Source organism: Haliotis asinina, chromosome 15 (genome assembly GCF_037392515.1).
Source record: "Haliotis asinina isolate JCU_RB_2024 chromosome 15, JCU_Hal_asi_v2, whole genome shotgun sequence".
Taxonomy (NCBI): Eukaryota; Metazoa; Mollusca; class Gastropoda; order Lepetellida; family Haliotidae; genus Haliotis; species Haliotis asinina.
Window position 1 is genome coordinate 354,675 of NC_090294.1, and position 25,917 is coordinate 380,591.

Here is a 25,917-nt window from a genome sequence, read left to right on the forward strand (position 1 = left end):
CAGATTCTAGTCTCTTCTTCAGGTGAAGTTCTAGGTCACAAGGTCACAACGTTTCGAGACAGATTCTAGTCTCTTCTTCAGGTGAAGTTCTAGGTCACAAGGTCACAACGTTTCGAGACAGATTCTAGTCTCTTCTTCAGGTGAAGTTCTAGGTCACAAGGTCACAACGTTTCGAGACAGATTCTAGTCTCTTCTTCAGGTGAAGTTCTAGGTCACAAGGTGAACTTCACCTGAAGAAGAGACTAGAATCTGTCTCGAAACGTTGTGACCTTGTATAATAAAGAAGTTGAACCATAAAGCACTTTTAGAATGATGAAAGAAGCTGTACCAAAACGTCACTCCACCTGATTAAAAAAATTGCTCATCCATAAAGTTTGACCTTATCTAATTCACCAACTTTTAAACATGAATCTCAAAGAAGTTACAGAAAAATATGGAAGTTTGTAAATTAGGACTCCACAACAAAGTACACATAGAAAAATAAATAAGAAAGGATGATTAAACAAATTCATTTCCATATTTTCAGTCACTGTGTCATTTTCGGATTGGGTAGAGATTTTGATGAGAAAAATTGTACTGAGAATAGCTGCAGATTAGGTGCTGAATATTCTTGGTATGTCCCGATACATCCATGGAAACATACTGTAGATAAGCCCAATTACCTCTTCCTAAATAAGATCAAATATAAGCTATATTCATTTCATTCACCAATTACAATCTGTCAGGTAAGTTTTAGTAAAAATAAAATACGTAGAACTTTCCACTTTAGATATCACTCACAAACAAAGAATAGCAAAGCACCACAAGCAGAATTCATCAACACCTTATTAGGTGGAGTTGTGGTGTGAACCATCAGTAGTTTGTTCTTCAGTGTTGTCGATCAATGACGCGCTGCGTTGATTATAGCAAATCTTGCAGCCTACTAGGTGCACCGAGTTAATGTGGCTTTCCCATCCTTACGAGGTACCCATTCACAGTTGGGTGGACTGGGACACATAGTCAAAGTACTTTGTCCAAGTTAACTGCATGTTTTTGTACCTGCACCTGGGTGTTTACATGTATTTATGTGGCCACTATTTGGTCATCTGCCAATGGATTAGTGGGTTCATTTAAGTGCACAGGGTTGTGTACTGCACACTTAGGGCTGTGACAACAATGAAAGTTGACTCCAAGGTTGTTTACACCCAGTCAAAGGAGGGCTCGATCCCAGAACCTCCAAACTCACTTGATTACTAGCCTGGCAACTTCGACAGCTTGCCCACTGTGCCCCAAGTTGTCCAGCAGAGCTGTCTCATCAGAGGTGTTGAGGTGTTGACATAATTTTGACCCACCTGTGACAACAGTTCACTGGAGTGAGGAATCGAATCCTAAGGAATTGAAGATCTTGCTGCAGCTCTAAATCCAATTTCAGTAAATTCACAAGCCATCCAAGCTGAGTTCACTGCCTGATGTTGAAGTCTAACTGTAGTCTGAGTTGACTTGACTTATGATCAGCTTGAATGCCGCCGTCCTGGTAAAATGCGCTACAAAGTTCCCGTCAATGTAGGTGACAATGGGCTTCGTGACCCAAGTAAATAACCAAAGGGATGAAGATATTCCAAATTGTAGAACTGTCCACTGTGACCTTATGGGCAGGAAAGGGGGGCTTCCGGTGGTCAAGTGTATTGTACGTCAACTTCAATTAGAAGAGAACTTCAAGAGATGTTCCATTATCTTCGCAGGGAGGGAGGAGATGAACAATATGCATGAGTCAGGATAAAGAAAAATAAAGACAATATTAATGGATGTCAACTTCCTTATTGTGATTAGCACGACATTTAAGACAGCATGCTTGCTCCTTCACTAGGTGAATGGTAGGGAATGTCAAGGGAGTATACATATACATACATGGGGTACTACAAAGAAAACATGTTTAACAATGTTGGAGAATGAATATGTAATACACACATGAGGCCAGTAATGCACAAAAACAACAAGGTAATGGGCTTGAGGCCAGTGATACAGTAGAACTGGCCTCATGTTTGTACAACTACACAGTAAACACTGACCGATCCAGTCGATGGCCTCCTTCATGTTCTGTACTGTCCCCAGCACCACCTCAGCATTCAGGTTGTCTGCTAGTTTACTCACAAACTGACTCTCAATAGGAAGCTGCAACAAACACATTAGGGTATGCTTCAAGGACTCTGAATATCATTAGTATTTAAAAATTTGTATTCCATACTAAAATCTCTATTAATGGTTACTTTTTCCAGCTGTGTTTATTCATCTCTGTCTTTGCTAACCTACAAACACCAATACTGCTGTACCTGATGTGCCGTTGATACTCACTTGCTGCAGCTACTCATGGACTGTTGCCAGGGAAACAGCTTTGACATGAAACTGCCTTTAACAGCATCTTTAAGGTATGTCGTATCAGCATGGTAGCTCAAAGTAGGGGAAAGCCTAACTGTAAAGTTTCACCCTATGAAGACCCTGTGCATTTGTCAAGTTAACAGATTGTGGATTATAAATGGGTACGGCTAAGATTAAAAATCTGCAATGGTTTGATCTGCCTATATCTGCAAAATTACCTGTTGGTTCATGAGAGACAGGTAGTACTGAAGCTCACTGTGGTTGGTGATCATAATGCCTTCACCCTTTGTGTCATACTGAGGACGACCTGCACGACCCAACATCTGAAAGAAAACCAAAACACATCCTTGAAGTTGTTTCTTAATGAAGGTAAGCCTGACATGATTACACCAACTACAAACACTGACTCCATGAATCTCCCCTAGAGCAAATGAATCTCCATCTAGAGCACTGAGCTCCACACATCTCCCCTCACATGCATAATGTCAAGAGCATTGAGATACACCCATCTCCCTCACCTGCATGATGTCTAGAGCACTACACCCATCTCCCCTCATATGCATGATGTCAAGAGCATCTCCCCTCACCTGCATGATGTCTAGGGCACTACACCCATCTCCCCTCACCTGCATGACATCCAGAGCACTGAGCTCCACCCATCGCCCCTTGTCAGGACTATAGATCTGCGTTCCCTTGATGATGACAGTGTGTGCCGGGAGGTTGACACCCCATGCCAAGGTCGATGTTGACACAAGGACTTGGATATGTCGGTCAACAAATAGATCCTCCACAAGCGCTCGGTCAACTCTAAAATGCAATCATATCATACATTGAGAGAAGGATGCATTCTTATTGGGTATCTGGCATCACCATTTGTCAGTGGATCACAACTTCCCTAGTATTGCAACAATGGAACATTTACTTCCCCAAATAGACCTTCTCAGGAAACATTTTCTGATCCAATTATTATGACTAAAAGACTTTTTGTGGAGATGTTCTACTTATTTCTGTGGATACTCTGATCAACAGATTCAAGCTTATTACCTACCTGTTCATGCCAGCATGGTGGATAGCAAACCCATAAGGCAGGAGGTCTCTCAACTCATGGTTCTGCAAGCAAGGCAAACCTTCCATTACACACAATACTTTGAATGAAACCTGACGAGATACAATTCATCAGTAACGGAAGAAGCAAGAGACCAGCTACAATGGGACTCACTATTATTGCAGGCTCTCTGTTATCGTGGATTTGGATCTGGTTTCCCTGCTTCTCCTTATCAGACTGGGAAACCATGTTCTCTATGGCCAAAAGGCACAAGTCGGTTCCATGTTCCTTGTTTTTGAGATCTTCCCTAGGACTCTTGAAATGAGCCCTGGGACAAGGAAATCATGTGCATGAAGACCTTCCCGGGATGTCGCTAGCATATTTATAATCCATACTAATACTGTATAATCTGAATGTGTGTATGGATGAGTAGGAGTGATATATAGATTTTTTATTTTTATTCGTATACATGTTTTGTTTCCTCTGGGCAAATTTATTAGAGTCAACAAATGTACTTTATCCAGGAATGAAAAAAAGGGAAAAGAAGGGTGAGATATTTTAAGGGAACATCACAGAGAATGTTTCAGCTGTTTTTCTCAGGTTAAAGGATAAGAGAGAAACAAATAGTATGAGCCAGGATATCGATAAATAATAGCTTTTGGGAATATAACCTTCATATTTTCAGTCCGAGTGTCTACCAGTCTCACCTTGACCTGCTCTGCTTCAGACCTAAGGATCTCTGTGGAGGCAGATCCTTCTTTCAGGAAGACTCCAAGAGTATCCTTTTCCAGACACATATCTCGGATTGCCCTCGCTGTTTTCCCAGTCTCTTTCCTTGAGTGCACAAAGATCAGCAACTGAAATGCAATGAGTGATCAGTTAACCTGGACAATTTCCAATCTAATATAACAGTTTGTCTGGATAGTATGGCCGGGAGTCAACAGTGATCAAGTCTTACATAATCCACACTATGAACCATAACCACCAGATCTTGTTCCAAGTCCCAGTTTGTGGGAAGCCATTTCTGCCTATGTTTTCAAGTAAGTGAAAACCTGTTGATCTTGAAAAGGTTTTCAATTATTCTACATGACTTGGGATCAATAGAAATTACCCAGGAAAATCAACTAGAGCATGAAACCAATTTACTAAAAAGAACGTTTCTGTAGTTTAGAATACCAAGATGACTAGGACACCACTCACAAGTCACCACTAGGGTACAGAATTCATGTGTTTGCTCACCTGGTTTTTGCCAGCATGGTCCATCACCTTCTCATACACAATGTCATTCATGAGCTGGAACCTCTTGACGGCTTTCTTCTCTGTGATACCAATAAACTGCTGCTCCAGGGGCACAGGGCGGAAACTGTTGTCAAAGAAGAACAGGCCCTCCTTCGGATCTACACGAAGGAACGTGGCAACATCTTCAAAGTTCGGCAGTGTAGCGCTTAGTCCAACAAGTCGCACATCTTCCTGGGTCGTCTCTATGTTCCTGATCGTCCTGGCAACTAAAGACTCGAGAACTGGACCACGGTCATCATGGAGAAGATGGATCTCATCCTGAAGAAAATCAAATGGATGTGGATGGATCAGTGAGTGGATAAACTAAACTCAGTAACATCACCAGTTTAATGAGGGAGTACAGAAGAATGGTTGCTCATTCCGCTGTAGGTGTCAAGGACTCAGACGAATTGTATATCAATTCCAGAAATCATCAAGGACCTCTACAAATAAGAGCAGGCAGGTAACTGAAGACTATAGCCTTGCATCTCTCACTTACCAGGTCACCTGCCTACCTGACCCAATCAGGTGGAGGCGTGAGCCAGGGTCAGGGTTTGACTTTATAAAACGAAACCTCACTAATGCATACTACACACATCTTGAGATTCGGGCGGGGTGCTCCATTCTGGGACAGAAGGTCCGGTTGAAAAGGTAACAGAATAGGAGGCTGAGCCAGAAACCTGAGCAGTTCCGGAAACCAGCTTTGAGACGACTAAGTGGTGCAAAGAAGCATAAGCATATGAGCCGGTTGTGCGGTTAGCTGCAAGAGGACTCTTGGAATCAGTGGTATCGGTGGGAAGGCCCACAATACTTTGTCTGTCAAATCGAGAAGAAAGGCATCACTGGCTGTGACCCTCGGATCCAGAATCCGAGAACAAAATAGCGGTATCTGGTTCGTCAACCTAGAGGCAAAAGGATCCTCCCAGAACAACTGGGAGAAAATCTTGAATATCTCCTGTTTGTTTAGGAGTGTATTTCACTCTTCTTTGAGGGTGGATTGGAGTTGTACCAGGTGTTATTCATTGTCTCCATACATATACCGTGAATGACTGATTATATCTAGTATCATAGAGTTTAGTGCAATTATTTTGTTGTTTTGTAGGTTATAGATTCAGAGACAGATAATAATGAAGCCACAGAGATTACATAAATGCTTCAATATATTATAAGAGATTGAGTGCAAGGTTTCTGAATTATGAGGAGAGTTTTATGAGTATACAAATGGCAATATAGAGAGTTATTGCATACTTATGAGTTATTGTATACTTATGAGTTATTGCATACTTATGAATTATTGCATACTTATGAGTTATTGGATACTTATGAGTTATTGCATACTTATGAGTTATTGCATACTTATGAGTTATTGCATACTTATGAGTTATTGCATACTTACGAGTTATTGTATACTTATGAGTTATTGCATACTTATGAGTTATTGCATACTTATGAGTTATTGCATACTTATGAGTTATTGTATACTTATGAGTTATTGCATACTTATGAGTTATTGTATACTTATGTGTACTTATGAGTTATTGCATACTTATGAGTTATTGCATACTTATGAGTTATTGCATACTTATGAGTTATTGCATACTTATGAGTTATTGCATACTTTCAGAACTCCATGATCCATGTCTCCTTGTGTTGGGAATAAATGGTGTTGGAAGACCCCCAACAATGTACTTGTTCTTTGACATGTGAACCACATCCACTCCTGTGGGACTAGAATACACCTTGAGAGAGAGAGTCTGCACGAACATTGTCTACCCCCAGGAGATAAACGGGAAACATTTGAATGTTCCACTGGTTGCACCACAGAAGAAACTGCCACGCTTCCTGCAGGAGTGACAAAGATACTCTGCCGCCTTGCTTGAGGATGTACGTCATGGCCGCCTGGTTGTCCATCCTCAGATGCGCATGCCAAACCACATCTAACGGTGCCGCCATGTTACCAAGCAACCGAAGCCATGTCCGCGCTGACACCTGGGCGACTAGAGAAACTGTGACACAGTCCTCTTGATTTTGACAATGCGGTCTGCACAATGTTGAAGCGTGCCCCCAAGAAAATCAGATCCTTAAGTTTGTTTTTTTGTTTTTAGGTATTTTTTTTATTTCAATGGATACTGTGGGAGATTTAAGAGCAAACCGTAGTGCAAGAAGGAAAATATACATGCAGACAACCAGTATTTACAACCCAAGTAAGTTTTCATAAAATGTCAGCAAACATACAATGATAAAATACAAGACAAACTACACATAAGGTTTGTTAAAATCTAAATATTTAAGATATGTAAATACTTATCTTACCATAGGACTATGCATATTACCTCAAGCTTCGCTTAAATGAGATCAGACAGTCATTGATTCGCCATTCCCATGAATGGTTACCTCTTGTATCGATGAATGTATAGGCATAGACCATCCAAAAATCCCTTCTACTGAAGACTGGTCCGAAGAGCCCAGAGAGGGGAGGAGCATCCAGCGTTGGGTGGGAAATCACCGTCCTATGGTAAGGTAAGCATTTACATATATAAAATATTTAGATGTTAACAAATTTTTAACTTACCTCACCATAGGACTATGCATATGGCTTCGACAGTAGGTTGGCAGAGTTGGGCTCCAGAGGACCAAACCAACTGAATCAAGGACATGTAATGTGGTCCCGAGAAACTACTGCAGTCAGGCACAGGAAAAAACCCTGCAACAGGGAAACAGAAAGGAACTCAAGGTACTCAATGGGACCGATCATAGCACAATATGAAAGAGAACCATGAGACCTAATGCTAAGTATGAGTAGTTACCCAATGGGCATCAGGCCAGGTGAGTTGTTGGGCAACCATGAGAGGACCAAAGCATTGCAATCCCTCCATATCTTCCACTGCCAGGTCTCGTAGATAGTGGCTAGCGAAAATCATGGAAGATCTCCAAAAACAACCCTCCATGATAGCTGGGATGGTGCAGTTCCTATAGAGAGCCACCATGGAAGCCAGTGATCTAATCTTATAAGGACTGTGAGTCACAGGATGAGGTAAACCTTGACCGTCATAGGCAGCCAGACTGGTAGATCACAACCATAAGGCAATGGTATTCCTGTTCACCTCACCTTTGTACGCTGAAGAGAATGGGATGAATAATCTCTTCTTCCTGTCTCTTAGGAGCTGATTTAGTGCTGTAGAGTTTCAAAGCGTGAACATGACAGAGCAATTCTTCCTCAACATCGTCTGGTGCAAAGATCGTTGAGAGAGGAGGAATGGAGAACATCCTATCAGACTGACCTGGAAATTGATTCTTTGCTACAAAATCCTACAGCAAACCCAAGTGGGCACGTCCACACTGTTCAAATCTAATCCGAGTAAGGTCCAAGGCGTGGATTTCGCTGACCCTTGCAGTAGTAGCCGAAGCCAAGTGAAAAACCCAGATAAATCTTCAAATGAAGCCGACTCCAAAGGTTTGTAGAAACTGTTGGAGGACAATGTTGAGATCTCATGCTGGAGGGTGAAATCTGATCTTCTGATCCTCCAGCTTGAAGGCTTTCAGCATAGCCGTGAGTTCCGGAATTTTGGAGGCTTGCCTATTGCATTTGACAGCCAGAACCAAGTTCAGCAACGACAAATAAGTTCCAATGGTACTTCCCTTAAGGTGTCTAGAGGAACGGAGGAAGATGAGGAACTCGGCAATAAATGTTGGTGATGCAGATAAAGGATCTTGAGACTTCTCAAAAGATGTCCATTTATAGTCATACAGGGATCTAGTAGAAATACGGTTAGCTTCAGCAATGACTTTAGGTACCTGTGTAGAATAGCCCTTAGCTTTCCAAGCCCTTTGCAGATAATCCGACCGTGCAGATGGAATCTTATTGGGTCTGGATGTAGCTGACGACTGTGAGGATGGTGCTGTAGACTGTCACTGAAGAACGTGTGTTGGCGAGATGGCACAGCTCCGGAAACCACGTTCTAGTTGTTCACCAGGACGAATCTTCCCTGTCTGTCTGATTTTGCTGATGACTGCTGGAAGTAGAAATGGATGTGAAAACCCGTAGCCATCCAGTCCTTCCCATGATAGGCACATGGCGTCGACTGCCCAAGCTGCTGGATCCAGAATTGGAGACATGTAAACCGGAAACTTGTGGCGAACAGGGCCCGATTTCTCGAAACAAACTTAAGTTTTAACTCAAATCTCAAACGGAGTTTAACAATTTGAAACAGATGAATTTTATCTCAACTGCGTTTTTGAGACTAAAAAAGTCCAAACAACTAAAGGAATCTGTCCACCAAATTCTGATTGTCTACTATGTTTGAGCTGGATACCAATTTCCTTTCATTCTGGAAAATGCATGTTCCTGCATTTTCTCAAATTTGAGCAAAAACTTGAACTTAAGTCAAACTCAGACTTAAGTTTGTTTCGAGAAATCAGGGCCAGATCTATCAAGGGATGGCCCTGATTCTGACATGGAAGTTGAATCACCTCTGGGTTGAGCATCCATTCTGTCAGGGACGGTTTCCCGGGTCTGGACAGAGCGTCTGCAAGCACGGAATGTGATGAGTCCTTGCAATGATGTTGTTGCTGTCCAGAAGATTTGCGAGTGAAAACATCTGGTCTAACAGCTTCTTTCACCTGGTAGTTTCCAGATTCCGTATAATCCAGGCATGCGCATGGATCCAGGAAACCAGAACGTCGAACTGTGGTTGTCATCATCAAAGCCACACGCAAGTAAGCCAGCAAGTCGTGCAGTACCTTGCCATTAGTGCAGTACCCTGCCTTAGGATCCGATGACTCTGACTGTGGTGACGGACAATCTGGCGCCCTGTCGGCAATCCATTCATAAATGGCTGAAGGAGGGAGATAAGTTCCACCATCATCCATATCCTCCAAAGGCTCTTCGTTGTAGTCTGGGGAAAAGAAACCTTCTTCTGAGTCATCCCAGGATACAGACAGCGGCTTGAGACAGTGTGAAGACGAAGATGACACAGGACGTTGGCGCAGAGGCGCTGACTGCAAAGTCTTCCCAGCTGGAGATCTAGAGTGACGAGGATGAGGTGAGCGTCAGGGCAACCAAAATCTGGACCTGTAATAACGCCTTCCCACATAGGGGATCTCGAACGCCAATCTCTATCTGACGGAGACCTGGACCTTGAACGGCGGCATCGAGAGCGATGAGGAGACCGGGATTTACAACGATGAGGGGACCCAAAGCGCGACCTCCTAGCATGACAGGAATACTCCGCTTTGACATGACGGGCCCGCTCTTCAACCAGTTGCCTCTGTAAGTCCGCCTCCCACGATGAGACATGCGTTGATGATATACGAGGAATGCGGTATCCTGAAGACAGACTCTAAGGGAGACGATCCAGACATTGGCGTCGGCATCGGTATCGCATATGTAAATATAGGTGCTGAATCCAACAGGGTCCTATCTGAAGAAAGAGGAAGCACCGGCATCGGGGCAGCAGACATTGTTATCAGTGGCGTTGACGTTGGTGTCAAACCGGGTAAGAGCACACCCGGAGCAGGCTGCAACAAAGATCTGAGGAGCTTCAGGACCTCCAGACGACTCACGGCGTCTCACGGGATGTGACAAATCCACGTAGAAGTCAGGACGATGACACTCTGGTGAACGCTGGTCACAGGTAGAATCTTGCATAGAATCATGCGCTCGTGCCAGCGCCTGACGATCCGGAGTCTCCGGGAGAGATGAGCTGACAGCGCTGGTCAAGTGTACAGCAAACAGAGGCGCAGGGGGTCCTTTGCCGACTTTAACACCTTGCGAATTACGAAATCTAACCACCATATGTATAAATAAAAGTGAAAACATGAATAAGATGGTGAAGGAGCCAACCATAGCTACGTACACCATATGGAGACAACACAAGAAGCGAGTACGACAGAGAAAACATACCACATCGAAAAAACAAGCAACAGTGAACCAGACAAACGTCCGATCTCAGGGACACTTGAAGTAAAAGTGATTTTTGAATGGTCCGCGCTTGCATAGTTCAGGAGATTATGCCAGTTCCGTGCCTATACATTCGTCAATACATGAGGTAGCCATTCATGGGAATGGCGAATCAACGACTGTCTGATCTCATTTAAGCGAAGCTTAAGGTAATATGCATGGTAAGGTATGTTAAAAATATGTACTATTTGGAAATAATTCTGCTACATAATGTAAATATACAGACCAAAAACCAGATACAGGTGAAATTTCGATGATATAAGGTCAAAAACTGAAAGGATATGGTGCTGTATCGGGACCCAGGTGCCCTCACATCTGTCGTCTCGGGTCATGAAGGAGAGTGTGACAAGCATGGCCGGTCATGTGACTGATTAGCGTGCCAATGCATTGGCTAAATGGAGGTTCCTTGTGGGTGAGTTTTGATTTTTCAAGTGTTCCACTACGCTCAGATAGGAGACAAGCATAATAACTCTGAGTCAGGATAAGGAAATATTAATGTTACAACTGTCGTAGGGATTTTAAATGGACATTAAAATGCTTATATGTACCCAAAGGAGGAATATATGAAAAAGAATTAAACATACATTTTGACCATTCATAAACAAACCCTCATTTTCCAAGTTTGATAACAAATTGATGTGTTGCTATGTCTCCTCAAAGTTGTTGTGTAAAGCAATACAAGGTAAACTCTAAAATCCAAGTTCTTTTCAAGCCAAAGTTGTAAAGCACAACACCCACAGACAAAAAAGGTGTAAAACGTACGAAGATCATGAGCCTGACAAGCTGTGTGTAGGTCCGCTCCCCACCCTTCCGTGTGATGATGTCCCACTTCTCAGGAGTACACACAATGATCTGTGTCTGGTAGATCTGCTCTCTTGTTAACTGGTGGTCTCCAGTCAACTCATCAACCTTTATGCCATACGACTTCAGTCTCTGTAACACCAGCAACTCAGATGTTAGGTCAAATACAACACCGGACGGTTTAATTGGGGAGAAAAATAAAGGTGTTAGAAACACAGCTGATTCATACCCAACCTGACCTGCAATCATGTTGATAGGCTTCAGAAAAGTTAGTCCAAAGGACTGGGGTGATTGTTCTGTGCAGTAGACGGCACAGCTTCATCATTTGTGAAGTATCCACATGAGAAACCAGTGAATGACAGAATGATGATAAGGTAATGTGGGCAGGTGGTAAACCATGCTTACCTCAGAGAATGTTCCAACCATCTCCTGCACCAGGGACCTCATGGGTGCAATATACACGATCTTGAAGTCATCCGTGTTGATGGTGTTGTCCTCGTTGACATGATTACCAATCTCCTTGAGGATACACAGCAGGGCTACATTTGTTTTACCAGCTCCCTGAAACACAGTTAGGGTTGGGGTTGAAACTCATGCACATCGAATGTGCTACTTCTTGGTTTTCAATAATTCTTCTGGCAATTCAAGTGTACCTTACATCAAACTGAAACGCTATTACCGGTGGGTTTTATTGATTCATTTATTTCTAACTTATTTGAAATGACACTGAATTTTTACGGATAGAAAAACAAACAAAAAGCATTATTGGAAAAAAAATCTTTCACAGTTTGTAAATGTGTTTTTTCAGCTTCTATAAGAAGTATTATCATGGTTTGGAATGTTCCAATGACAGACCCTAACTGCCAAATATTTGTGTGAGACAGTACCAGTGTCATGAATTGAGGCAAAATGAGCAGAATTTGACATCATTCAACAGTGACTCACTGTTGGGGCGGACAGCAGGATGTTCTGGTCAGATTCCATGGCAACTTTACACAGTCGACTCTGGATTCGGTTCAAGCTTTTGAAACCTTCAAATGCAGGCTGGGCGTACTTAGGCAGTCGGTCAATTGGAACAAGGGACTGGAAAAAACAACAACAAATTATTGTACAAAATAAAAACGGTTAATGATTTATTCTGTTCAAATCTAGACTAAGCAAGATCTTTGGTAGGCATTTTAGAAGTTGGATGAATAACTAAGACCATACCTCAAAAAGTGTGGAGAAATGTTCAGTCATCACTGTTATCTTGACATAAGTGAGACAAAAAGTTTTGCAAGGTACTGTCTGCATTGGAGGCATGTTACCAACAGCTTACCTCATCAGTTTCAAAAGGTTTGGGCTTCAGAGCAGGAACATGAACTTCTTCATAACCTAAAGAATTTGGAGAAGATATCAGTTATATTATTTATAGCATAGTATATTTAAAGTTTAGGATAAATGCAATTTCCTGAATAAAATCATATTTAATACTTATCCTGACGCATGCTTATTTGATTATCTCCTCCCTTTATGCAAAGATAGTGGAACACTTGATATCACTTGAAGTTCCCTTCCTTTAACGCTGATGCACAATTACCCTCACCTACAGGAAACCTTGCTGTTTCCCAACACCTCAGCCCTGTTTGTCACTCTCTGCGTAATTCCATAAGCCCGACACAAGAATTGCAGACAATCCAACAAATGATGTCATGAGTCAGGAGAAGTATAAAAATATATTTGTTTTACTCATGCTTATTATGCTTATCTCCACCCTCTATGCAAAGATAGAGGAACACTTGAAATCCTTTGAAGTGGAGGTACAATACACTCAGCCATCAGGAACTTCCCTTTCCCGTCAATACATCAATACCAGCCATGCTTGCCACTGTCTCTGAATCTCATAAGTGCAACATCAGACATCATTACAGTGAAATCAGCATGCCTGAGGGGCAGTTGGGAGGGCTTGACGTCATGAGTCAGGACAAGTATAAAATATCAATTTTAATAAAAGAAATTACGTATTTTTCCTTATCCTTATTCATGCTTATTATGGCTACAGAATCCAAAGGAAATGGCAGTGGGTCAGGCCACGCTGGATTCTGATAACTGTCATATAAGTATGTCCGGTACTCCCAGGAACTATAACAGAATAGTTCAGTCCTGTTCCACAAATATTCATCTGTCAGATGTGCTATCACATCCAGTTAAACTTATCGAGATCAGCTAGCATCATGCTAGTGTCTAATGCAACTATATGTCAAGATTTCCTAGTCAAAACCAGTCGCGAGCATTCTATATGTACATGTAACTTCATTACGAGTACTGGGTCAAAATCACTCATGCTAGGCTGTTCAAGATATGTACATGGACTCTCAAACATTATACCTCGTAGAGCGTCTTTATCCCGACAAGTCCTGTGATAAAAGGGTGAGGGAAAGCCCACGCTGGTGAATGTCTGTGACGGCCTCTGTAGCGATGTCCTGTAGGTAGTGATTGGCAAACAATGTATTTGATTTTCAAAAGCAGCCACGATTATCTTTGATAGCGAACAGTTTGAGTGTTGAGTGAGTTTTGACGCCAAAAGGCTCTCGGAGGTTCGAGTCCTGCTGCTTTTTATGCCCACAATGTAAAGGTTTTCATCCTAACCTCCATAAGTGTCTCAGTTGATAATACGATGAATAGGCGCTTGAAACTTTGTCTCCTCGTAACCTGGTGATATATTTTCAAAGCTCTGGCTGGGCATAATAATCATGTGTTTCATGTCGCTGAGGACTGCAGATAATGCCATAATGTGGAATTGTCTGTCAGGTTGTCCAGGCAGATCATTTTTTGCGATAAAATCCCATCTCAGTCCTAGAAGTACAGACTCACGGCAAGTGGAGTAAAATCATGTGTGACTGAAGTTCAGAGCAAGTACTTCTGACAACCGTGCCACTGTTGCTAGGGCAAGCAGGAACAGTGTTTTCTGTGTCATTAACTCAAGCGATGTCCAGTTTAGTGGCTCGTAGACATCACTTGTCAGGTGTTGCTGTACAACATTCAAGTTCCAAGCTGAGGCTGATCTTGCAGGATCTAATTCCAGTACTTTAGTCAGCTTGATCCCTGTTTTCATGGTGATAGCAGAGCTGAGTGCCGCCAAGTGTGTCGAGAGTGTAGTACAAGTGTGTAGAACCTTTCAGTTGTCTGGTATGTTGTAGATGACATTAGTAGTCTACTATTTGAGGGTGTGTGGCTTTCATTGCAGTGAAAGCTTTCTTTCTGGTGTATCTTTCAAACAGCATCCATTTATTGTCAAGAAGATGTTGCAGATGTGGAAGCTAGATGCTCCAAAATGAATTGCTGTTCCTCATTCTGGGTAATAAGTGCATATAGGATCATCCTTTCTTCTTCATTCTCCGGGTTCTTAAATTTGGAGACAAGAGCCTTGGTGACAGCCCTTGAACAGGCGAGTCTGAAGAAGCTGATCCTCCATTTGTAGGATCTATTGCGAGTCTCACTGATGAGATCGTATGGTTTATCTACTTCAACTACTGTGATGAAGTGGGAATCGACGTGCACTGAAGGCAGGGATGTGTTGCTGCTGATACTTAGTCACTGTCTCAGCAACTCTTTCTTCATGATGTCCTCATCATAGGGTTGCGACTCTTCTTCATGTACCAGTAACTTATTTACAAGTACAGGGTCATCATCACTCACTCATCACAACGTTAGTGGTTGTGGTAGAACAAATGGCCCAAAATGGTGAATGCAAGTGTGTCATAGGTAATGGTGTGATGGATCTCCAAAAGCAGCCCTCCATTATCGTTGTAAGTGAGCTATTTCCATGTAGAGCAGGTGCTGACACCAAGGTTCTCACTTTATGTGGATTGGAGGCTGAGGGAGGTTGAAATCCTGCTGCTTTGTAGGCCCTCAGTATAACGGCTCTCACCCATACTGAAGTAAAGTTCCATAGGTGTCTCAGGATGATGTGGGGCCTTTGTTGCAGTGAAGCTCCTCTGCTTGGTGTATGTCTCAAATCACACCCATTTATTGTTGTATAAGGAGTGAGTAGATCTACATAGAACTAAGATGACTGTCTTCATCGATGTGACATCACTGGTGTTGCAGCTAAATGATCATCGTGAAATCTCATGCAGTCGATGATTCCTTCACTAGCATTCAGGTTTGTCTCAGAGATGTAAGAGTGAGCATATGTATAGATGACTAACCAGGTAACCAGGTTCCATGACGCATCAAAAATAATCTTGTTGAATTCCTCGCTGCTGGTGCACAACAACCTGATGTTAGTGCCAGATGCTGGAAATTGATTTGTTGATCCTGCTTCGAAGTAAGTAGAGTAGATAAACGATCTTATCTTCAGAAGTAGGAAACTTCTGGCATTAAACGGCGAATGTTGGTAAGCCGATTCTGTATAGTAGGATAGTTTACATTCCTCGAATACATCGGCGAATGCATGTGGGAAATCTTAGATAAGTTGTGTGGTACAGTAAGGGAAGGTCAAGATGTCAAGTCATTGTAGATATCTTGTAGGTGAGGGTGTCATAGGACTCCTTCGATGGTGAAGTGAGGTCTAGCCCAATCGCAATCCAAGATGTAAGCCACGACTCTCCGATCAGTCATCTCTATTTCACCACGAATGCGTTTGTAAGTGGTCTGAAAGGGTTCATTTAACATCATCCCTGTGCTGAACATTGGAGTGATTGTCATGTCTGTGTGCATCCCTGGAGTGGTCGTCGTTCCGTGAATGCTTCCATGCAGACCTGCATGTGAAGACCACATCTGACAAGGATGGTGAATGATGATGACATCTGTGATGAACCGGGGATGCAGTTGGTGCATCCTTGCGGCTGTAGCAGGATATGTGCATGCCGACACTCGCCGAGTTGGAGAGTGCATCCTTGCGGCTGTAGCAGGATACGTGCATGCAGACACTCGCCGAGATGGAGAGTGCATCCTTGCGGCTGTAGCTGGATACGTGCATGTGGACACTTGCCGAGTTGGAGAGTGCATCCTTGCGGCTGTAGCTGGATACGTGCATGTGGACACTTGGTGAGTTGATGCAGAATGCATCCTCTAAACTGCATCGAGACGATACAGCTGATGGTAAATGATACAGCTGATGGTGAAGATCTTTGTGAACGGGTGCGTTCAAACAGTGCATTATCTAAAGTACATCAAGATGATACAGCTGATGGTGAAGATCTTCTTCATACAACAGACCAGTTGCAGATGTTGAATCGCCACGCAAGGTGACTGTAATAGTTGTTCAAATGCTGGTGGCAGAAGCATCCGACGTATTGAGATATTGTCAATGTCTGTGTTGAAAGTACACCCTCTGAAGGTTGCAGCATCATTGTTGATGCAGTAGATAAAGGTCTGGTAGATGCAGTAGATGAAGGTCTAGTAGATGCAGTAGATGAAGGTCTGGTAGATGCAGTAGATGAAAGTCTGGTAGATGCAGAAGATGAAGGTCTGGTAGATGCAGTAGTTAAAGGTCTGGTAGATGCATTAGATGAAGGTCTAGTAGATGCAGTAGATGAAGGTCTAGTAGATGCAGTAGATAAAGGTCTGATAGATGCAGTAGATGAAAGTCTGGTAGATGCAGAAGATGAAGGTCTGGTAGATGCAGAAGATGAAGGTCTGGTAGATGCAGTAGTTAAAGGTCTGGTAGATGCAGTAGATGAAGGTCTAGTAGATGCAGTAGATGAAGGTCTAGTAGATGCAGTAGATGAAGGTCTAGTTGATGCAGTAGATGAAGGTCCTGTAGATGCAGTAGATGAAGGTCTAGTAGATGCAGTAGATGAAGGTCTAGTAGATGCAGTAGATAAAGGTCTGGTAGATGCAGTAGATGAAGGTCTAGTAGATGCAGTAGATGAAGGTCTAGTTGATGCAGTAGATGAAGGTCTGGTAGATGCAGTAGATGAAGGTCTGGTAGATGAAAGTCTGGTAGATGAAGGTCTAGTTGATGCAGTAGATGAAGGTCTGGTAGATGAAAGTCTAGTAGATGCAGTAGATGAAGGTCTAGTAGATGCAGTAGATGAAGGTCTAGTTGATGCAGTAGATGAAGGTCCTGTAGATGCAGTAGATGAAGGTCTAGTAGATGCAGTAGATGAAGGTCTAGTAGATGCAGTAGATAAAGGTCTGGTAGATGCAGTAGATGAAGGTCTAGTAGATGCAGTAGATGAAGGTCTAGTTGATGCAGTAGATGAAGGTCTGGTAGATGCAGTAGATGAAGGTCTGGTAGATGAAAGTCTGGTAGATGAAGGTCTAGTTGATGCAGTAGATGAAGGTCTGGTAGATGAAAGTCTGGTAGATGAAAGTCTGGTAGATGAAAGTCTGGTAGATGAAGGTCTAGTTGATGCAGTAGATGAAGGTCTAGTAGATGCAGTAGATGAAGGTCTAGTTGATGCAGTAGATGAAGGTCCTGTAGATGCAGTAGATGAAGGTCTAGTAGATGCAGTAGATGAAGGTCTAGTAGATGCAGTAGATAAAGGTCTGGTAGATGCAGTAGATGAAGGTCTAGTAGATGCAGTAGATGAAGGTCTAGTTGATGCAGTAGATGAAGGTCTGGTAGATGCAGTAGATGAAGGTCTGGTAGATGAAAGTCTGGTAGATGAAGGTCTAGTTGATGCAGTAGATGAAGGTCTGGTAGATGAAAGTCTGGTAGATGAAAGTCTGGTAGATGAAAGTCTGGTAGATGAAGGTCTAGTTGATGCAGTAGATGAAGGTCTGGTAGATGCAGTAGATGAAGGTCTGGTAGATGAAAGTCTGGTAGATGAAGGTCTGGTAGATGCAGTAGATGAAGGTCTAGTAGATGAAAGTCTGGTAGATGAAAGTCTGGTAGATGCAGTAGATGAAGGTCCTGTAGATGCAGTAGATAAAGGTCTAGTTGATGCTGTAGATAAAGGTCTGGTAGATGCAGTAGATGAAGGTCTAGTAGATGCAGTAGATAAAGGTCTGGTAGATGCAGTAGATGAAAGTCTGGTAGATGCAGAAGATGAAGGTCTGGTAGATGCAGAAGATGAAGGTCTGGTAGATGCAGTAGTCAAAGGTCTGGTAGATGAAAGTCTGGTAGATGAAGGTCTGGTAGATGCAGTAGATGAAGGTCTGGTAGATGAAAGTCTGGTAGATGCAGTAGATGAAGGTCCTGTAGATGCAGTAGATGAAGGTCTAGTTGATGCTGTAGATAAAGGTCTGGTAGATGCAGTAGATGAAGGTCTAGTAGATGCAGTAGATAAAGGTCTGGTAGATGCAGTAGATGAAAGTCTGGTAGATGCAGAAGATGAAGGTCTGGTAGATGCAGAAGATGAAGGTCTGGTAGATGCAGTAGTTAAAGGTCTGGTAGATGCATTAGATGAAGGTCTAGTAGATGCAGTAGATGAAGGTCTAGTAGATGAAGGTCTGGTAGATGCAGTAGATGAAGGTCTGGTAGATGAAAGTCTGGTAGATGCAGTAGATGAAGGTCCTGTAGATGCAGTAGATGAAGGTCTAGTTGATGCTGTAGATAAAGGTCTGGTAGATGCAGTAGATGAAGGTCTAGTAGATGCAGTAGATAAAGGTCTGGTAGATGCAGTAGACGAAAGTCTGGTAGATGCAGAAGATGAAGGTCTGGTAGATGCAGAAGATGAAGGTCTGGTAGATGCAATAGTTAAAGGTCTGGTAGATGCATTAGATGAAGGTCTAGTAGATGCAGTAGATGAAGGTCTAGTAGATGAAGGTCTGGTAGATGCAGTAGATGAAGGTCTGGTAGATGAAAGTCTGGTAGATGAAAGTCTGGTAGATGCAGTAGATGAAGGTCTGGTAGATGAAAGTCTAGTAGATGAAGGTCTAGTAGATGCAGTAGATGAAGGTCTGGTAGATGCAGTAGATGAAGGTCTAGTAGATGAAGGTCTGGTAGATGCAGTAGATGAAGGTCTAGTAGATGAAAGTCTGGTAGATGCAGTAGATGAAAGTCTGGTAGATGCAGTAGATGAAGGTCTAGTAGATGAAGGTCTGGTAGATGCAGTAGATGAAAGTCTGGTAGATGCAGAAGATGAAGGTCTGGTAGATGCAGAAGATGAAGGTCTGGTAGATGCAGTAGATGAAAGTCTGGTAGATGCATTAGATGAAGGTCTAGTAGATGAAAGTCTGGTAGATGCAGTAGATGAAGGTCTGGTAGATGCAGTAGATGAAGGTCTAGTTGATGCAGTAGATGAAAGTCTGGTAGATGCAGTAGATGAAGGTCTAGTAGACGAAAGTCTGGTAGATGCAGTAGATGAAGGTCTGGTAGATGCAGTAGATGAAGGTCTAGTTGATGCAGTAGATGAAAGTCTGGTAGATGCAGTAGATGAAGGTCTGGTAGATGCAGTAGATGAAGGTCTAGTAGATGAAAGTCTGGTAGATGCAGTAGATGAAGGTCTAGTTGATGCAGTAGATGAAAGTCTGGTAGATGCAGTAGATGAAGGTCTAGTAGATGAAAGTCTGGTAGATGCAGTAGATGAAGGTCTGGTAGATGCAGTAGATGAAGGTCTAGTAGATGAAAGTCTGGTAGATGCAGTAGATGAAAGTCTGGTAGATGCAGTAGATGAAGGTCTAGTAGATGAAGGTCTAGTTGATGCAGTAGATGAAAGTCTGGTAGATGCAGTAGATGAAGGTCTAGTAGATGAAGGTCTAGTAGATGCAGTAGATGAAGGTCTAGTTGATGTTGTGTGTTGCACTTACTCCCTCAAGCTCTTTACCTCAGGTAGTAGGAGTGGAGATTTGTTGTAGATGTTTCGTATGTTGGGAGGGACGATATCAACGCTGAAGCACTATATAGAAGAGCTGGTCTGTTGTTTCAGCAATGATGTAGTAGTATCTAGTAGTTGTCTTGGAGGAGTCTTGGACTAGTCTTGGAGGATGTAGATGACTTCAACTCTTTGGTTGAGATGACACTGATTCTGACGACAAACTCTTCTAGGACTACGACCTAGTATCCATGTCATCCCGATGGCAGCCCCAGGGCGATTCACCACAAACCTCAACATCAGCAGTAGTTACCACAGGGCTACAAGATGCAATTAGAATCAGATTGCCAGACATGACTTGAGAGAGCCTCTGTATAACATTTTTAGCACGCATTTGAATAGTAAAAAAAATACAAACAAAATTCATACCAAGTTCACAGTGAACACTGGAGAAACAAATAACCGTGCAAGCAGGATACAATACGGAATAGCTGCAGACAGCCATAACCTACACCAGGAGCATGACTTCATCAGTGAAAACGTAATCTCACATGATGAAATACATGTTCAACAACCTCAAATAAAATATATAAATTTATCCACAAAAAAAAAATTCACATTGTAATAATAATTAATACAGACCAAAGCAGTATACTGCAAAATTTTGTCTAAAAGACCAAAATATAAAAGGATATTAAACGCTGTATGGGGACTCAAGTTGACTCCAACTGTCTCGTTGGAAGATGGAGGACAGAATGACAAACAGGGCTGGTCATGTGACTGGAAATGGGAAGCTTCCTGTAGATGAGGGCAATTGTCTGTATGCTTCAAAAGAAGGGAACTGCAAGGGATTTCAAGTGTTCCACTATCTTTGCATAGAGGGAGATGATAAGCATATAAACATAAGTCAGGATAAGGAAAAATAATGCATAAGGTCATACCAGTTCATATTAACATGCTGACAGATATGCCACTGGGATTGTAGTGTGGTTTATTTGATGTAATCACAATTCAAACATGAATGTTCAGTTAAGTTGAATGAGTGATTCTCTCCACTGAGCTTAATGTCAGGAGTGAGACAGCAAAGTAATTCATAAGTACAGGTAGGTCCTGAGCTACAATATCCTCTTTACCTTTCCTCTGTTTGCGGTAGGAGCCATCAGGCAGCTGGCATCTCTTGTTAGCCATCAGATGACTGCCTTGGCTGAACATCAGCTCCTCAAGATCCAGAGTCTCCACCTGTCCGATGTCCTAAACAAGCAATGGTTTCAGTCTCTCAGAGCCAGTGTTGCTTCAGTCACAAATGTTTTGAACATATCATTGCTCTTGAGATAGACAAAATGAGCCAAGCCAAATATTGCTATATTGCTACTCGCACCAAATGAGTCAATTAAGTGATACTATTACTACTACAAACAAAAGAAACAATGCTAGTGGGGTTCAAACTTGCAGAGCCTGCATCAATGAAACCCAAAACCTGTTGCTAACAATCCAAAAATAACCAGGGCCAAACTGTGTTCCAAAAGCATGAACCTTTGATTTCAGTCCAAGGGACAGAACTCTGCAAAGGTATAGCTCAGTGCTGCTAGAGGAGGAAACCTATGAAGCTGAATGCAAATTACAATCAAAATGTACCACGCAACACCGCTTTGATTGACAATTCTGGTTGAATCTGCAACTTGAAATTGGGGTCATAGGATTCTGGCAGTGGTAGTGGACAAGCCTGGCCAGACCACCAGGCACATGTACAGTCAGTCCTCTCTGGCCACACCACCAGGCACATGTACAGTCAGTCCTCCCTGGCCACACAACTGGGCACATGTACAGTCAGTCCTCCCTGGGCACACGACCTGGCACATGTACAGTCAGTCCTCCCTGGCCACACCACCAGGCACAGGTACAGTCAGTCCTTCTTGGGCAGACCACCAGGCACAGGTACAGTCAGTCCTTCCTGAGTAGACCACCAGGCACAGGTACAGTCACGTCCTCCCTGGCCACACGACCTGGCACAGGTACAGTCAGACCTTCCTGGCCAGACCACCAGGCACATGTACAGTCCTTCCTGTCCAGACCACCAGGCACAGGTACAGTCAGTCCTCCCTGGCCACACGACCTGGCACAGGTACAGTCAGTCCTCCCTGGCCACACCACCAGGCACATGTACAGTCAGTCCTCCCTGGCCACACGACCTGGCACAGGTACAGTCAGACCTTCCTGGCCAGACCACCAGGCACAGGCACAGTCCTTCCTGTCCAGACCACCAGGCACAGGTACAGTCAGTCCTTCCTGGCCAGACCACCAGGCACAGGTACAGTCAGTCCTTCCTGGCCACATGACCGGGCACAGGTACAGTCAGTCCTTCCTGGCCACATGACGGGGCACAGGTACAGTCAGTCCTTTTGGACACTCACCACATAGCCATCTATCTCCATGTCCTCTATATCGGCCGCTACTCTGTTTTGTCTGGCCTGTTGTCGACGGGTCCTTTCCTCACTGACAATATCCTCTCGGTCAGTCTCCTGTAGAGAGCTGAGAATATGCTTCAACTCTGGGTCAGCACGCATCTTTTCCTCTACACGAGCCTTCTCTGACTGGCTTTGAGCTGATGCCAGTAGAGTGCAGTACAAGACTGTGCAAAATCAAACAAACACATATTACAGAAGGTAGGGGCAGAAACATTTGGAATGTAAGAAATATTTCTGTCAACAGTTTGAGAAGAATAAAAGAAATTCATTTGCACAAATTAATCTTAAGACTTTTGACACTTATACCAACATATGAAATGTTCACTTACTCATCTGCCTGTGTTGGCGGAGGACTCTTATAAACTCAAACTGGTTGACACCAAGTAAGATGACAAGCTGTGTCTCACACTCACGGTCATCGCCAGCAATCTGAAACACAGCCACAGGTCTGACATAAACATTCACACACCACATGAAACAAACACATTATTCAAGTGAATTTCTGCATTTAATTTGTGTCAGACAAAAAGAGTAAATCCTAGCAATACCCTCAGCATGGTTAGCAGTCAGTTCCAAGTAACTATAAAATGGCAGTAGACTGAGGAATCCACACAGACATGTCACGTTTTCACTTACCTTCAACACTTCCACAACCTCCATTGCCTTGGTCTGAGCTGTGGTAGGGTCATCAGGATAGTACTTGCTGAGCTTGCGCTGAATCCAAAAAGCGTCAATGTCTCGAGGGTGCAGGCCCCCCTCTGACTTACCCCCAGATTCCTCAGATATCTAGTTCACAGAATGAAAGAAATACAGGCCTTCAACTTGGAAAGATTTTCTGATTAAAACTGATATTTCATTGTTATCCTGACTCATGCTTATTATGCATGAATCCTTGTTCTATCCAAACATAGTGGAACTCTTGAATTCCTTTAAGTTCCCTTCAATGAAAAAGACATAAAATCAACATTCACCCACGAGTAGAATCCCTTTAGCACATGCTTATCACTCTTTCAAACTCATGGATTTAGAGTGAAATCCAGAATGTCATAAGTGGGGAGGATGGGAGTCCTGCTGATGTCTTGAGTCAGGATATTTATAAAATATCAATTTTTTATCAGAAAATTACATATTTTTCCTTATCCTGACTCATGCTTATTACGCTTGACAGAATGTGACAGAATCGGTGGTGGTATTGCCACTTCCTGGATTCACCCTTTTTTCACATGATTTGCCAATGCCAAACGTTCTGCAGAGTGAAATGGTTGAGAGTCCATGCGCGTGTCTCAGAACTAAATACTGACTCTTTAAGGCAGGATTTCCGAGGTCTTGTAGAAGGTTGGCAAACCACACCTTCTCTGACCAGTAGGGAGCGACCAGAGTCAGTTGTAGTTGCCTTGTATGCTTCATTTTCTGTAATACTTGAAGCAGTAGTACTTGAGGCAGAAATGCGTACGTGTTGAGTTCTTCCCGTGGTATGCTGACAGCTTCAGAACCCCGGGCTTGTGGATCCAGTATTGGAAACACAAATATCTATAACCGTTTGTTGATTTTGGTTGCAAACACGTCTACTATCGGGGATCCTTGTGTCTTATGTACCGTATATTACTGTGAATAAGACAGATTTTGAGGACAAAAAAAGCAGTCTGTAGAAGGGGTTCGGCTTATCAATGAGATATAATTTTACAAAAGTATTTTTCAGGTCGTCAGGTCCCTGTCAGGATGAGCGGACAGATTAGCGGTACACCTGCCTGACTTGAAGTTAACAATGATTACAGCCACTTTGTTACGATTGATCAATAAAATACATTTTAAACTATACAGTGTTCATTATTTTAACAATATTTTGCTCTTAGTCACTGTTACAGATCACACCTACCTATTTACACACAATAAATCCACCCAAAGAGAATACATAATCCTGTCCGATCGCCATTTGCAAAATGACATGTGCCACTACAACAGCTGTTTCCGGTGACGTCACATACGGTGAAGAGTAAAATTGCTCACCACGGTTTTGACACTACACAAACGGAACACAAGTAAATAAACAAGGATATTAAATGGTCAGGTTGCTGTTGTTTCGATGTTAGTACAAACACTTTGTGAAGGCATTTAATTAATTCGTACCGGTATTCAAAACAATTATAATTAATCCGTGAAGCCTATGAGTGAATGATGTCTGTTCAGTGCGTTAATAGTTTATACAGTACAAACAGATTAACATCGCGGCAATGTTTGATGACTGGGAGATGTATCAAGGAAACTGATCAAATGCACACGAGTATAAAAGTTTATACAGTACCAACAAATTAACATGGCGGCATTGTCTGAAGAGTGGGAGACGTTGTATCAAGGAAATTGGTGAGTTATTGCACATAGGTATAAAAGATTTAATAATTTCTGGAAATGACATTCTCATCATGAATTCGAAAAGGAAACGCCACGCTTATGATGCTTCATTCAAGTTGCGAGTTGTTGCTCAGACTGAGGCAACTAACAACAGTGCTGCTGCACGTGAGTTTGATGTCAACGAAAAACAAGTGTGAAACTGGAGAAAGGAGAAGGCCATGCTTATGGAGATGCCAAGGAACAAGAAAGCAAGGAGATTCACGGTAACACCGTTTACAAAGTTAGAGGACGTCCTGACTGAGTGGATCCTGTTGTAAATGCATGCAGCGATCGTAGGGATATAAAAGGAAAACAAACACAGGTTTTCACAATATACTGGTAATCTTTATGGCATTGATTTTGAGGGTCAAGTTGGGGGGGCGGCTTATCCACAGGGTCGGCTTATATGCGGTAATATATGGTATTATGAGCCGAAACACCTCTGGATGTATCATCCATTCTGTTGGAGACTGCCGTAGTGGTTGTGATAGTGTCTGCTATGACATTCTTTGCTCCTGGAATGTGGCATTCCTTGTCAGTGATGCTGTACAGGTGAAATATGACCTGGAACAAAGTTGGTGACCTAGTTGACCCCTGTCTGTTGATCTAGAACGCTACTGTGGAGTTGTCTGTGTGAACTGTGCTTAGCGGTCTTGAGAAAGCTTGACCAGCATTGATCACTGTTTTCATCTCTAAGAGATTGATGTACAGAGCTTGATCTTGTCTTGACCAATTCCCTTAAACTACTTCTTTGTTCAGGTGAGTGCTCCATTCTTGGAGCGATGCACCTACATATAGATGACGGTTCCGGCTCTGTTTGGTAGGTTCTCCCGCAGACGTCACTGTCAATCCACCAAAGAAGATATGGTTTGAGACGATCTGGTGTAGAAGAAGCGGGTCGGTGTTGTACAGGTGATCTTTGACAAATTTCTGTAATGG

General features: G+C 42.8%; 2 protein-coding genes across 3 annotated transcripts in view; both read right to left on the reverse strand.

The window, feature by feature from the left end:
- Positions 1-25,917, reverse strand: part of LOC137264869 (U5 small nuclear ribonucleoprotein 200 kDa helicase-like) — a 98,939-nt gene that overhangs the window by 57,233 nt on the left and 15,789 nt on the right. Inside the window, exons 7-20 of one of the 2 annotated variants that reach the window (XM_067800213.1) lie at positions 23,227-23,376; positions 22,920-23,019; positions 22,537-22,754; positions 21,259-21,376; positions 12,757-12,812; positions 12,384-12,521; positions 11,844-11,999; positions 11,400-11,570; positions 4,640-4,957; positions 4,108-4,257; positions 3,404-3,465; positions 2,982-3,162; positions 2,574-2,678; positions 2,049-2,151 (exon numbers count right to left, since the gene is read on the reverse strand). In XM_067800213.1, coding sequence (XP_067656314.1) covers positions 2,049-2,151; positions 2,574-2,678; positions 2,982-3,162; positions 3,404-3,465; positions 4,108-4,257; positions 4,640-4,957; positions 11,400-11,570; positions 11,844-11,999; positions 12,384-12,521; positions 12,757-12,812; positions 21,259-21,376; positions 22,537-22,754; positions 22,920-23,019; positions 23,227-23,376 — 2,026 coding nt within the window. The remainder of the gene's footprint in view (positions 1-2,048; positions 2,152-2,573; positions 2,679-2,981; positions 3,163-3,403; positions 3,466-4,107; positions 4,258-4,639; positions 4,958-11,399; positions 11,571-11,843; positions 12,000-12,383; positions 12,522-12,756; positions 12,813-21,258; positions 21,377-22,536; positions 22,755-22,919; positions 23,020-23,226; positions 23,377-25,917) is intronic. The other variant, XM_067800214.1, reaches the window with a different exon arrangement.
- LOC137265308 (uncharacterized) lies at positions 17,868-18,325 on the reverse strand (the record flags this gene model as incomplete). Its single annotated transcript, XM_067800669.1, has 2 exons — positions 17,868-17,891; positions 17,927-18,325. Coding segments are annotated over 2 exons (423 nt in total), but the record flags the coding sequence as incomplete, so codon positions are not given.